Source organism: Carcharhinus amblyrhynchos, chromosome 8 (genome assembly GCF_965287045.1).
Source record: "Carcharhinus amblyrhynchos chromosome 8, sCarAmb.v2.hapA, whole genome shotgun sequence".
NCBI lineage: Eukaryota > Metazoa > Chordata > Chondrichthyes > Carcharhiniformes > Carcharhinidae > Carcharhinus > Carcharhinus amblyrhynchos.
In genome coordinates this window covers 79101961-79115532 of record NC_137331.1, presented here as the reverse complement: position 1 = coordinate 79115532, position 13572 = coordinate 79101961, and the positions used below count along the sequence as shown (strand labels likewise).

Below are 13572 nucleotides of genomic sequence, written 5' to 3'. Positions count from 1 at the left end.
CTCCATCATTGAGGATGGGGATATTTGTGGAGCCTCCTCCTCCAGTGAATTGTTTAATTGTCCACCATCATTCACAAATGATGGTGCACAATTGCCATATACATAAGACTACAGAACTTAGATTAGATCCGTTGGTTGTTGGATCGCTTAGCTTTGTCTACCCTTGCTGCTTCTGATGTCTGGCAAGCAAGTAGTCCTGCGTCGTAGCTTCACCAGGTTGTCACCTCATTTTTTTGTATGCCTGGTGCTGCTCCTGGCATGCCGTCCTGTACTCTTCATTGCACCAGTTTGATTGCCGTTTTGATGGCAATCGTAGAATGGGCAGAAGGAGTCCATTTTTGGACTAGCAGATATGGTGGACCATGTGGGTTACAAATTATGGTTGAATACAATTTTGTTGCTGCTGATGGTCCACAGCATGTCACCAATGCCCAGTATCAAGTCTAAGATCAGATGCAATATGGTTTCTTGTCAGCTCGGATCTAGTATGTCTCAGTTGTGGGGCTAATGAATTGGATTCAATTTGAATTGTTTCTTGGAGTAAGCAAGAAGATGGATGAAGAGCTTGCCTGGTCCACTCTGTGCATTGGCTTTGTAATTTTAATAAAGGTCTTGAGTTGCTAGATCTGTCCTAAATCTATCCCATTTAGCATGGTTGTAGTGCCACACAACGCAGTGGAGGCTATCCTCAATGTGAAGATGGGACTTTGTCTCCTACCAAAACTGTTAAGGACAGATGCACCTACACAGGTAGATTGGTGAGGATAAGGTCAAATAGGTTTTCCCCTCATCATCTGTTGCATATTTGCTTGTTATTAGTTTTTGCTATTGTTCCCTCAACAGATTTTTTTGCCTTAAGTGGATAGGGTTTCACTGCCCATTCCAGCAATGCATATACTGATCCCTGTATCTTTCAAACCACACCTCCACATATGTATATGCAATCACTAAGGAGGCTTAGGTCCAGCTAGCAGAAGTCAACCCCGTGCCAGGAGCAGTAGGGCGGCTAATATTGGTGAAATGCATCCAGATTTAAGAAGCGACAGGGTAGAAGGAATTAGAACTTTAACTCAAGTTTTTGCAAATTGCCATTTCGCCGCATTTCGTTGCTCTTTTACCTGCAGTTGAATCGGCCCTGACTGCTAAGTGCGAGGGACTGCTTGCTTGCTCCCGTCCGAGTGCTATATTTATCAATCCTCCTGGCCATAAAAGGTCGGGACTCTGCCTTTGACATTCCACTGACGGGAGATATTATTTTTGTCCAAGCCTTGCAGCGAGTCTGCACTGCCTTCTTCCTGCCATCGCTCCCCTGGATTCACCATCCCGAGCCTTTCTGGTCAGCATTCACACCAAAAAACCCAGGCAGACATCTGACATTCGGTAAGGGCGCTCGGTTCTCAATCAGAGCAGGAGTTTGTGATTTAAATGTTAGGTTTTGGTCTGTTTAAAGTGTCCGGTCCCCGTCAGCAGCCGTTCGCTGCTGTTCTAAATGTACCTCCAGAACTTAGCTGGGTGGGCAGTCCGCCTTTACAAACACTGAAGGGGTTTTTTAGATTATTGGTTGCAAACAGGGAATGAACTAAGATTATTGAAGATTGGATATCAGTTTTGTCAGAGTATTTTCTCTGACTGTTTTGAAATAGAAAAGCAAAGACAGAAGAAAGGAAAGTTTGACTCAAGTCAAAATGTTGTATTTACAGTGAAATTGTGGTTATTAAAAAAAAATCATGTCAATCACAGCTGATTTTTGAATTTGCACAATCCAGTTCAAACCATTATGGGTAATTCCAATTAATTCGAATAGATCTCATTGCATTTCACATATGTACTAGAACATATCCAAAAATATATATAGCAGACTTGCATTTCTGACAATGTATAATTCGGTCTAAAATGTAAATGTTTTGCACACTGTCTACTGAATAAGTCCTTTGAAACCTTAGCTGCGGCGATTTAAATGTTACTTGGCTTTGGCCATCCAAGGGCCAGACCAGAAAAGGGCAGAAAACGAACCGGGCAGGCAAGCAGAGAGTACGAAGTCCCTTACATTTTGGAACGAGCGCACTCCTCTCTATAAAGCAACAAGCTCACATTCCCCTTTGCTGTCTGAGCAAATTTTGACATTCATCCAGCCTTGTTTCTCCGGTTCTCTGAGTGTTTCTCGATTTTGTCCACCTGTGAACAGGCTTGGAGAATTCGCCCAGCAGCCCGGGAGCGGTTTGCATTCTTCGTGCCCAAGCATGTCCTCGATTTCTCTACCTTTCTACCAGAAGCACCATCGGCACTATGACCGCGCTTACCGCGATTCCTCGCTGTCTTCCACCATGCAGCAGTACCGCCAGGAGGAGAAGCGCAGCACTGCAACTCACTCCCACAAGTAAGTCTCTCTCACACACACACACACACACAGTGCCCGCTGGGGGGGCAACACAACACCAACACAAACCCCGGCAACCCAGTCTTTAAAAAACTCTCCACAGATGGAAAGCTGATACCTAAACTATGTCATAGAATCCCTACAGTGCAGAAGGAGGCCGTGCGGCCCATCGAATCTGCACTGACCACAATCCCACCCAGGCCCTATTCCTGTAATCCCATCTATTTACCCTGCGAAGCCCCCTGACATTGGGGTGAATTTAGCATGGCCAATCAACCTAACCCGCACATCTTTGGACTGTAGGAGGAAACCGGAGCAGCCAGAGGAAACCCATGCAGACACGGGAGACTGTACAACTGGTACAACCTGGTGTTGTCAGACTTTTCACTGTGTCAACTCCACACAGACAGTAACCCAAACCGGGAACCAAACCCGGGTCCCTGGTATTGTAAGGCAGCAGTGCTAACCACTGTTCCACTGTGCTGCCCATGTGGATGCACAACTACCTCGATGCATAAACAAGCAAAATAATGCGGATGCTGGAAATCTGAAAAAAAAACAGAAAACAGTGGAATAATTCAGCATGTCTGGAGAGAGAGAAACAGAATTAACCTAAACAATCCTTCCACAGATCAATCCATTCTGTATTTTTTGTTTAGAAAAGGATCTTTATAAATTGATGTGTTGTTTGGACCTGGAATACAGGGAACTGTGTTGTTGACGTACAGCCTGTTAGATTTTCATTATCAAACTCCAGGATTCATCCTCCAGTGCAATTTAAATTAAAAAGCTCAGAAAACTGGGCAGTTATGTGTAAAAGGTTGATTGCTGGCCTGAGGTGAACTCTTATTACAGGCTGACTATATTTAGTCAGCTATCCTTTAGACACTTGAAGCTATGCTTTATTCATTAAAAAAGGTGTCCAGCAGCCTTGGCAATCTCTTCTAATTCAACTGCCTTGACGGTGAGAAGTTTGAATTTCTGTCTGGTCTTGCTCAGTTACATGTTGCTGCATCCCTGTATTTCACTCAATTTCCTTGGATAGATTGGCTAATTTTGAATTTACACTGTGATTTTATAAAAATGCTGGCAATCTGAATGAAACGTAGAAAGTATTTGAAATAAAATACTTGAAAAGCAAAGAGCAAGCAAACAGTTTGGACAGAAAGATTTTCCAGGAACTCAGTTGTGATGAACGATCTGTTCCAAAAAAGGTAACCCTATTTTTAAGATGTTGACAACCCCCACTGTTAACTTTCAGCACTTTTTCTTATTTTGAATTTATGCTAAGACTCTTGTTTCTTGTGGGTCTCTAACCCTGCGGTAGATTATTGTGGATTTTAAGTTGAAATCATGTTATGTGGTTTCCCAAAGCCTCAAGAGAAGAATGCTGTGCAGTGAGGGTGCCCATGACCAACCTTAGCATCTCACTAGACATAATCCCTTGACTGTCTTGTTGATTACCAGGGGATTAAAAAAAGAAACCCATCCAAATTGCTCAAAGCAGTCAAAAGGTGCATCACTCTCCTCCCCACACAATAAACAAGTGATTAAAAAATCTTTAGCACATTTGTCAAACAGAGCAAATGATGCACACATGGCATGGGGAACAAGGGAAGCACCAGCCTTACCCTAAGAGGGAACGAATTAGGTTAAAAATGCATGCATGTGAATAGAGGGAATATGATAAATAAGATAGTTGTACCAGACATAGGTAGGCATGTAGGGACATGATGACGTGGTGATAATGGAGCCCTAACTCAAAAACAGGGAAAGACTGGAATATAAAATTTATTCCTGCATACAAGATGTTCAGGAAACACAGGGAGAGGAGGAGAGGTGGTAGTGTTGATTAAGGAGAAAATTACAGTGCTGGAGAGAGAGGATGTCCTAGCGAGGTCAAGAGCAGAATCTATTTATCTATAGAGCATTGCAACAATAAAGAAGAGGTGATGGCCGTATGGTATAATTGCTAGACTATTAATTCCAAAGCTTAGCTCATGTTCTGGGGACCTGGGTTCAAATCCCATCGCTTCAGTTGGTGGAATTTAAATGTAATAAAAAATATTTGGAATTAAGACTCTACCAATGACCATGAAACCATTGTTGATTTTTGGAAAAACCTCATCTTGTTCACTGCTGTCCATTAGGGAAGTAAATCTGCCGTCCTTGCCCGATTTGGCCTACATGTACTCCAGAGCAACAGCAATGTGGTTGACTCTCAACTGCCTCCCTGAACAAGGGCAACTTTGGAAGGGCAATAAATGCTGGCCAGCCAGTGATGCCCATGTCCCACAAATGAATGAAGAAAAGGATACCATTATACTATGGAGTGTATTTTATAGAATATCAGTTAGTAGGAAAGATATAGAGGAATATGTTTGCAAGGACATTTTGGAGAGGTGCAATAACTATCAAGCGGCTGTGGAGTCTTAATTGTCCTAATATGGCAGAGAGGAGCAACAGTATCTGAAATATGTTCAGGAGAATTTTCTTGATCAATGTGTTTCTAGCCCAGCAAGGAAGGAGACGTTTCTGAATCTGTTCTGAGGAATAAGGTGTATCAAGTGGATCAAGAAGTACCAATATGAAACATATAGAGAACAGTGATTATTCTGTCATAAGATTTAGCTTCAGTATGGAGAAACAACAAGGAAAAATCCAGAATAAATACAATTAATTGGAGGAAGGCCAATTTCAATGGGATCAGAATGGATTTGGACCAGGTAAATTGGAATCAAAGAATAGTTGGAAAAACTGTATTGGAATAATCAGCTCTCTTTAAAGCGGAGATGGTTTGGTACAGTTGAGGTACATTTGCATGGAAGGGAAAGGTAGGACAAAGAAAATCAGGATTCTCTGATTATGAATATTACATATTTAAGTGGTCGCACATTGCTTCAAAGAAATCTCATGAGTTGACGGCGACGTCATTAGGGTGTTGCACAGGCTGCTGTTTTACTTTCAGTTTGTACTCCAGAAGGCAAGAGGTCCTAGAATAAATCTGTTGTTGTTAGTTTGAATGTAGGTGGGCAAACCGCAGTTTTTTTCTTTTTGTTTAAAACCCATAACCCCTAACATAGTTAGAGCATTACATTGAATGAGACAGAGAGCAAGATGCAGCAACAAAAAGGGTGTGTGACTGATGTCAGGTTGATATTTTCAATGAAAAACAGTCTGAATGTAAAAAATTCAGAAGAGAAATGAAAAAGAAGAGATTGGCAGTTAATATAAAAGGGAATACAAAAGTTTTCTATAGGTATATAAATAGTAAAAGGATGGTGAACGAACAATAGGACTGGTAAGGAACCAAAAAAGGGATTTAAACATGGAGGCAGGGGCATGTCCGAGGTACTGAATGAATATGTTGCACTTGGCGTTACCAAGCCATAGTAAAAAAGGAGAAAGTTGAGAACAGAGTGGACTAAAAATGGATAAGGAGGAGGTATTAAAAGGTCAGCTTTACTTACAATATCTAAAGATATTGAGGGAGGTAATTAGGAGACAATGGCCAGAATCTTCCAGTCCTCCTTAGTTATAGAGGTGGTACAAGAGAATAAGATATTTGAAAATTCATATCCTTGTTCAAAAATAGATGTAAGGATGAGCCCAACAAATAGAGGTCAGTCAGTTTGACCTTGGTGGTGGGAAAGCTTTTGGAAATGACAATCTGGGCAAAGTTAACAGTCACTAGAACAAATATGGATTAATTAAGGAAAACATGCACAAATTTGTTAAAGGCAATGATTTAAGATAATTTGATATTATGAGGAGGTAACAGAGAGGATCAATGAGGCTAATGCAATTGATAAGGTGTACATGGACTTCCAAAAGATAGTTAATAAGGTGCTTCATAACAAAAACTTAAAGCTCTTGGAATAAAAGGAACATGGATACAAAGTTGGTTGAGTGACTGGAAACAGAAAGCAGTCAGATTTGATGCTGTCAGACCTACTGAGATTTTCCAACATTTTCTGTTCTTGTGTGAGAGGGCAGTGGTGATTGTTTTGTTTTGGACTGGTTGAAGATATATAGTAGCATTCCCAGACTTGGTATTAACACCCTTGCTTTTCTCTACTAATTACCTAAACTTGGGTCTGCAAGTCACAATTTCAATATCTGCAAATGACTAAGACGTGGAAATACTATGAATTGTAATGAGAAGAGCAATAGTCTTCAAGAGGTCTTAGACAGGGAAATGGATGGACACATGTGGACAGGAAAGTGGGGTCGGAAGTTTTGAAAACAAGCATGAGAATGGTTTTAGGGACGAGGACTTTCAGTTATGAAGATAGAGTGGAGAAATTAGGATTATTTTCCTCAGAGAAAAGAAGGTTGAGAGAAGATTTGATAGATATATTCAAAATTATGAGGAGTCTGGACTGAGTAATAGGGAGAAACTGTCCCCACTTATGAAGGATTGAGAATGAGAGGGCGCAGCTTTGAAGTAATTCATAAAAGAAGCAATACTGATATGAGGAGGAACCTTTTCATGCAGTGAATGGTTAGGGTCTGGAATGCTCTGTCTGAGTGTGTGGACACAGTAAAAAGTCTGACAACACCAGGTTTTAGTCCAACCTATTTATTTGATAATATACTCGCAAGCTTTCGGGTTAGCCCCTTCGTCAGGTGATTCACCTGACGAAGGGGCTAACCCGAAAGCTTGCGAGTATATTATCAAATAAATAGGTTGGACTAAAACCTGGTGTTGTCAGACTTTTTACTGTGTTTACACCAGTCCAACGCCGGCATACCCACATCATGAGTGTGTGGAAACAGGTTCAATTGAAACATTCAAAAGGGAATTGGACTGTTATCTAAAAAGGTAGAATGTGCAAAGTTACAGGGAGAAGGTGGAAGAATGGAATTTGGTGAGTTGCTCTCTCAGAGAGCCAGTGCAGACAGGAGGGTCAAATGATCTTCTTCTGCACTGCAGCAACACTGTGACTTCGTGAATTTTAAAAATCAAGGAATTGCCAGATTGGGAGTGGAGGTCAGTGAACGCAGAAGTGATGGGTAAATGGCACTTGCTGCAAGTTAGGTTACAAAGAAAATTATGAAGAGAAAAGAAATTCCACTGTGAAATATTTGTAACAGATACCTTAGTGTGACTGTGTTAAATCAATTTATTTAACTGTTCTGGCAAATATATTAATCTACTTTTGAAAACACTTTTCTAACTAATATCAAACACCATGTCAACTCCTTGATGTTAATTTATTTTGCCTTTGCCATTGTTACTTCTAGATATGACTATTTCATTGCATTTCTGGTCAGCTTGCAACATTCTGCCCTCCATAGGCTTGCAGTAATCCGAAACCCTTGGCCTGTGTCCGAACTTGGACTAAATCCCATTCACCCAACACTCTGAGCTTGCTGACCTACATTAGCTCCTGATTAAGCAAAATTCCCATCCTTGATTTAAAATCCTTCCATGGTCTCACCCTTCCTTTTCTATTTAATTTATTCCTTACTTATTGAGAATCCCTGATTTAATTACTCCACCATTGGCAGCCATGTTTTATTCTCCCTTAATGTCTTCACTTTTCTTCCTCTCTTTCCTTCTTTAAGATGCTCTTTAATACCTGTTTCTTTGTCCAAGTTTTAGATTATCTGAGTCAATATCTGGCAAATTTTGTTTTATGGCCCTTCTTTGGATGTCTGACTATGTTAAAAGCGCTACAAAAAATACAAGTTGTTGCTGTTGTTATCTGCATATGCTACTAAAAGCTACAAATGAAAAACAAATTCAAGCATGTACGTAAATCTTTTTGTTGTTTCTGGGCAGCCGCATCTTTTGTTCTGGTCAGCCTATTCATTTAAATGCATGGAGCGCTTTACATTTTTTTTGTGGTCACACATGGGTGGTAACTTAAAGGGGCTGACTTGTGCTTGGCCTCTGCAGGAACATTTGGGTGGCTGCACAGCTTAGAGGAAACTTGATCGGGCACCAGTGGAATGAATTTCAAAGCCATCTAGGCGTTTTGGCTATGATGAAGCATCAGATTAAGCCCAAGATGGGATGCAGTGCCTCATCTTGTCAGCTTGGTTCTTATTTGTCTCTTGTTGGGTTTGGTGAATTGCATTAAATTTAAATTTGTTTTTTGGATGGAATAAAAATTGGAAAAAAAGCATTTTTTAAAATATTCGCTGTATTTAAGATTTAACTGAAATGATCAAGTTCATCCAGAATAATGCAGCTGTAATATGGGCAGGGTAGGAGTGCATAGTTAGCTGGTGAAGGCTGTTGGACATAAATATAAATGGGTCACTTTTCCAGCAGGAGGATGAAGGTGTGAATATACAGAACCACCAATAAGATATAATAAAACTATTGCAATTGAATCAAGATTTTTCAATTTGAGTAATGGGATAACAACAAGGCACTAACGCATCAAAAAGTTGCATCACTGTTATAAAGTGATTAAGCCTTGCTTATCTTGCCATTCTCAATACTGTGCATCTCAATATACATGCTCCCACTTTTGCTATATTTTCACATTTAAGCACACGCGTCTGACTCTCAGAAGCAACTTTATTAAGTTCTTAGTCAACCTCTTTGCAACCACAGCAGTTAAGTCAGATGCTATTCTATGATTAAATTACACAATTTAAGTAGTATTATTATCACACGATGTGAAGAAAAACAAAACCATGATGAGCATTTATACAATCTGAATTGCGGTGGCCTTAGGCTTTATTTTACAATGCATTTTCCCGAGACCAGCAATCAAAATTGCAATAATATGGCATAAGTGCTTAGGTAGCAAGAATAGAATACCAAAAGACTAGTTGCTTTATCTCCCTAACAATCTGTGCATGAAAATTCTTTGATGTAATAAAACACTGAATAGAACTATTTTGTTGAGTTGCTGAGACAAAAATAATGGGCCGGAATTTGTACTTAGTGACAAAAGAATTAAGGAACAGAGCCAGTTGGCTCGCAGAATATCCGTGGGGGTTTGAACTAGAATTTGCTGTGATAAGAATGCCATTTGCATGTAACGCCCTCTACAGGGAATCTTGGTCATGTATGAACATGACAATCAGCTGTGTGTTCCCTTAACCCATCAGACTGAAGAATCATTAATGGGCCACACAGAATCAGAACCAGGAAGTGTCAATTACAATATTTAATTCAAGATCAACAAAATAAAATAAAAAGAGGGAAAGAATGGTAGGATTAAGAAAGAGAGAAAGATAAATGAGCCAGAAAGAAAATGTGTGAAAAACTCCAATAATAATTAAAATCTAAAAGAATCAATTGGGGAAGCACTAACTTTGCCTGGTAACAAAGTGTATATCTACCACATATGAACAGAAATTTCACACCATACAATGTTTCTCAGGGCTGAGTCTCTTCTTAAGATGTTATTCTGGTGCAATTCTGGTGAATAGGGTAACTGACAGCAACTTCCTAATTTCTGTATTTAACAGTGTAGCAATTTCCTACAAGTGCATGTATGTCGTTAAATTTGGAAATCAGGATGATTTCTGATGGAGATAACAGGCTTTGGGGAGTTAGGAGGTGAGTTATTTGCGGTAGAATTCCCAGTGTCTGATCTGCTTTTTTGGGCTAGACTATTTATATGTCTACTCCAGTTCAGGTTCTGGTCAATGTAACCCTCAGGACAGAGACAGAATTACAATTTGTGCTGCTTTGTGACACCCCCCCACCTCCAAACCTCATGTTCCTCCCAAAACACCCAGTCTCGGCCCACAGAACGCAAAGGTAGCTCACTTTCAATTTTCTGTGTTTTTGATGATCAGCTGGATAGTGTCGCTTCATATTACTAAAGAAACTGATGTTAATTTTAATGCAGTATCTGAAAGAGCAGGCATTTGCAGTCAAGCCATGTTATTATAAGCTTCAGTTCAAGCTCTGCATAAAGTGCATTCATGTTTTAACTATGAAACTATGATCTAGATTTAAAACAATACTCATTCTACTTTTCTCTCCTCTCCTCCTCACAAACTCTTTTCCCATGGACCCCCAGTCCTATCATAATGTCTCCCAAACACACTTTCCCTGGAAGTCTGCAATCCTGGTTCACTCCCTCATACTGTCTCTTCCTCACACTTTTCCTCACTCCATCCACTCACAGTCTCTCATTCTCACAATCTCAGTCACAATTCTTGCCTGGGGTCTTCAAGACAGCTTCCTGCCTCACTCATCATCTCCTCAGGGCTAAGGCTTGATTTTGTGCCTCGTGCCTCACTGTTGTTGGCCCTGCCCTACTTCAAGTTGCAAACCTACTCGTCTCACATGCTCTGCTCAATGGCTGACATCACCTCATAGTGGTTTTCAGCACCTCGGTCTTCGCTGTTGCTGGTCTAACCTCAGCCTTGGGCCAAGTTGCCTGCTTGCCTTGCCTAGCCTCCTTGCTTGGTGGTTGATCTCACCATATGGTGGCTTTCGGTGCCCTCATGTCTCGCTGTTGCTAGCCTGCCCTCAGCCCTGGGTCAAGTTACAAATCTGCTTGTCTTTTGCAGAAAGAGCTTCTTGGCCTTTTGGCTAAGAACAAGTGTAAGTGATCAGAGTGGCCAATGGGGTTAAACTGAAACTTCACCTGAAGCAATTCTTTAAAGCCTTCTAGGCCTTTCAGCTAAGGAGAAACTCAAGTCAAGCCCGGGAGGGGATGTAATGCCTTATTCTGTCAACTTGGATTGAGTCCAAGATGGGATGTATAATCCTGTCTTGTCAGCTTGGGCCTGTTTTGTCCCTCATATGCAGACTCTGATTGGACTTAATTGGTTTTTTGATTAGGAATAAAGTATCAAAAACACCCAGCAAAACCTCAGCAGCCTCTGCCTCTCCCTCCTCACCTAGTTGCCGCTGTTCATTTGTTGCACGTGAATGCCTCAAGCAAACTATTCTTATGGTTTGGACCAATGTTTTCCTGCTCTTTCAGACTGGCCAATCAGATTCTACTGTTGGCTTATTAGCAAACGCAGAGTAATCAGGCTCCAATTGGCTGCCCAGTGTACTGGCTGCTGTGACCACTTCCACCCGCCCCCCCTGGGTCAGTTTGTTCAGGGCTCTGTGCCTAGGCATGGTGTGCTTCATTGTAAATCCACCCCAACCTCAGGATGTTATTAATGGGGGATTCAGCGACAGCAATGCTTTTGCTTGTCAAAGGGAGATGCTTAGACTCTGTTTTGTTGGAGATGGTTATTACCTGGCTTTTGTGTGGCACGAATGTTACTTGCCATTTATCAGCCCAAACCTCAATGTTGCTGCATTTACTCTTTAATAATGGTGAATAATGTTTCACTGTTCAAGCATAGGTGATGTCAGTAATTCACTTAATTCCCCCAAAAATTTACTGTTTGTCCATGTCGGCCATTTGGAATGACCAGGCAATCAAAGTCATTGCAATATTACTTTTCAGTTATTCTAGACAATGTCATTAATTATGCAATTATTGCAGCACACAAATCACATTGTGAACACTTTGAAGAAAGCAGATTAGAAATCAGGGCACATGAGCCCAACCCCATAATTTTCAGCTTATTAATTTTATTCCTGATGTTCAAAACTCCACGTGGAAGTTCAACATTGTAAAATTATCCTTTGTACAAAAATGGTGGTTGGAATCTTGCTGAGTGAAATGCTAACACCATTATTGGTGGATACGACTCCATTTGTTACTACCCTGACATCAGGGCTGTCCATCATTATGACTGGGTCAAAATCCTTGAATTCCCTCTCTATCAGCACTGTGGGTGTATCTACACCACATGGACTACAGTAGTTCAAGACTGCAGTTCACCACCACCTTTTCAATGGCAATTAGGGAAAGGCAATGGATGTCCTTACCTAGCTAGCAACATCCACATCCCTTTAATGAATAAAAAAACAGCCTTTTAGAATAAGTCTATTACACAAGAGATAATATATAGATTTACAGACTACAAGTCCAATAAAATGCACTCTTAATCTTGTAATTGCCTTGAATTTGATACATTTCAAAGACTGTAGAAGATTGGACAAATGATTTAGTCATAGAGGTATACAGCACAGAAAAAGGCCCTTTGGTCTATCACATCTGAGCCATTCAAAAACAAACTACCCAACTATTTCAATCCCAGCATGATTTTGTTGGTTAAAATAGCCTAAATGTAGGAACCTTCCGACCACCCTTGTTAATTGACATTGAGACACAAAAGCAATTTAGGTTTCAACTGTATTAAAAATGACAAAAAGAATCTTCAATAATCTGCTCACTTTTGATATGGTTCAAAAGTGCCATGATGTGTTCATTTAACTTTGATGAGAATCAGTTCTGTATGCTTGTTGGTGTTGTACTTAAAGCTTGGCTGAAATTACTTAAAAATACCATATAAATATTTTACAGAAGTTCAGGTTCTTTCTTATCATGCTCTGTTATTGACTCATAACACATACATACCAAACAGTATGACAATGAATGGTAACTTAAACTGTTAAATTCTTCACTACTGAGGGGTATCCTCAAGATGCCACTCCACAGACAGGCATCAGGGAACACAAGTATTTATTGCAGGTCTTACTCGTTCCACACCCCAAAGTACAATTACCCTCTCCAGCCGGTCCTCAGGCAGATTACACCACCCCCATGGTCACCTGACTCATTCTGTTAAAGGGGTTATGCCCCAACATACATAACATAAACAACAGGGTCTTTATTGAAAAATACCAGACAAACTCATCATACACGTGATATCTGCTGATCAATCCTGCTCCAACATCTATATCACATGTTAACTTTCATCACTTCCTCTGATGAAGTTTACAAAACTATTTACATATTCAGCAGTAAGCTAATCAGTATGTTAATTTAGCAATATTGCAGCAGTCACTAAAATATATTTTGGAAAAAAAGTGTTTGACAAAAATGAAACTTTTTTCCCATTTATACAATTTTTTTCCCCTCCTTTCCTGAGGTTGATGATTTGTGCTAGGGGACAGCACCTCATGTGATAATTCTTCACTTGTGATCCTAGACAGTCAGAATGAGTTTGGGACGATCACTGACAAATTGGGTACTGTTCTTTGCTGACAGTTACTAGCTAGCACAGACCAGAAGAAGGTGAAGGAAGCCATTTTCACACAAATGGTAATAGAAATTGGGAACTTTAGAAACATCTGCCCAAATGGATTGTAAAATAATTGCCACTTTAAAGGCTGGCACGAGATTTTTTTGTCAGATAGG

General features: G+C 40.4%; 1 protein-coding gene across 1 annotated transcript in view; it reads left to right on the top strand.

The window, feature by feature from the left end:
• The first annotated feature begins 1278 nt into the window (after positions 1–1278).
• Positions 1279–13572, top strand: part of myom1b (myomesin 1b) — a 124925-nt gene continuing 112631 nt past the window's right edge. The window contains exons 1-2 of the mRNA XM_080194310.1: positions 1279–1380; positions 2186–2377. Coding sequence (XP_080050436.1) covers positions 2241–2377 — 137 coding nt within the window. The 5' untranslated portion in view covers positions 1279–1380; positions 2186–2240. The remainder of the gene's footprint in view (positions 1381–2185; positions 2378–13572) is intronic.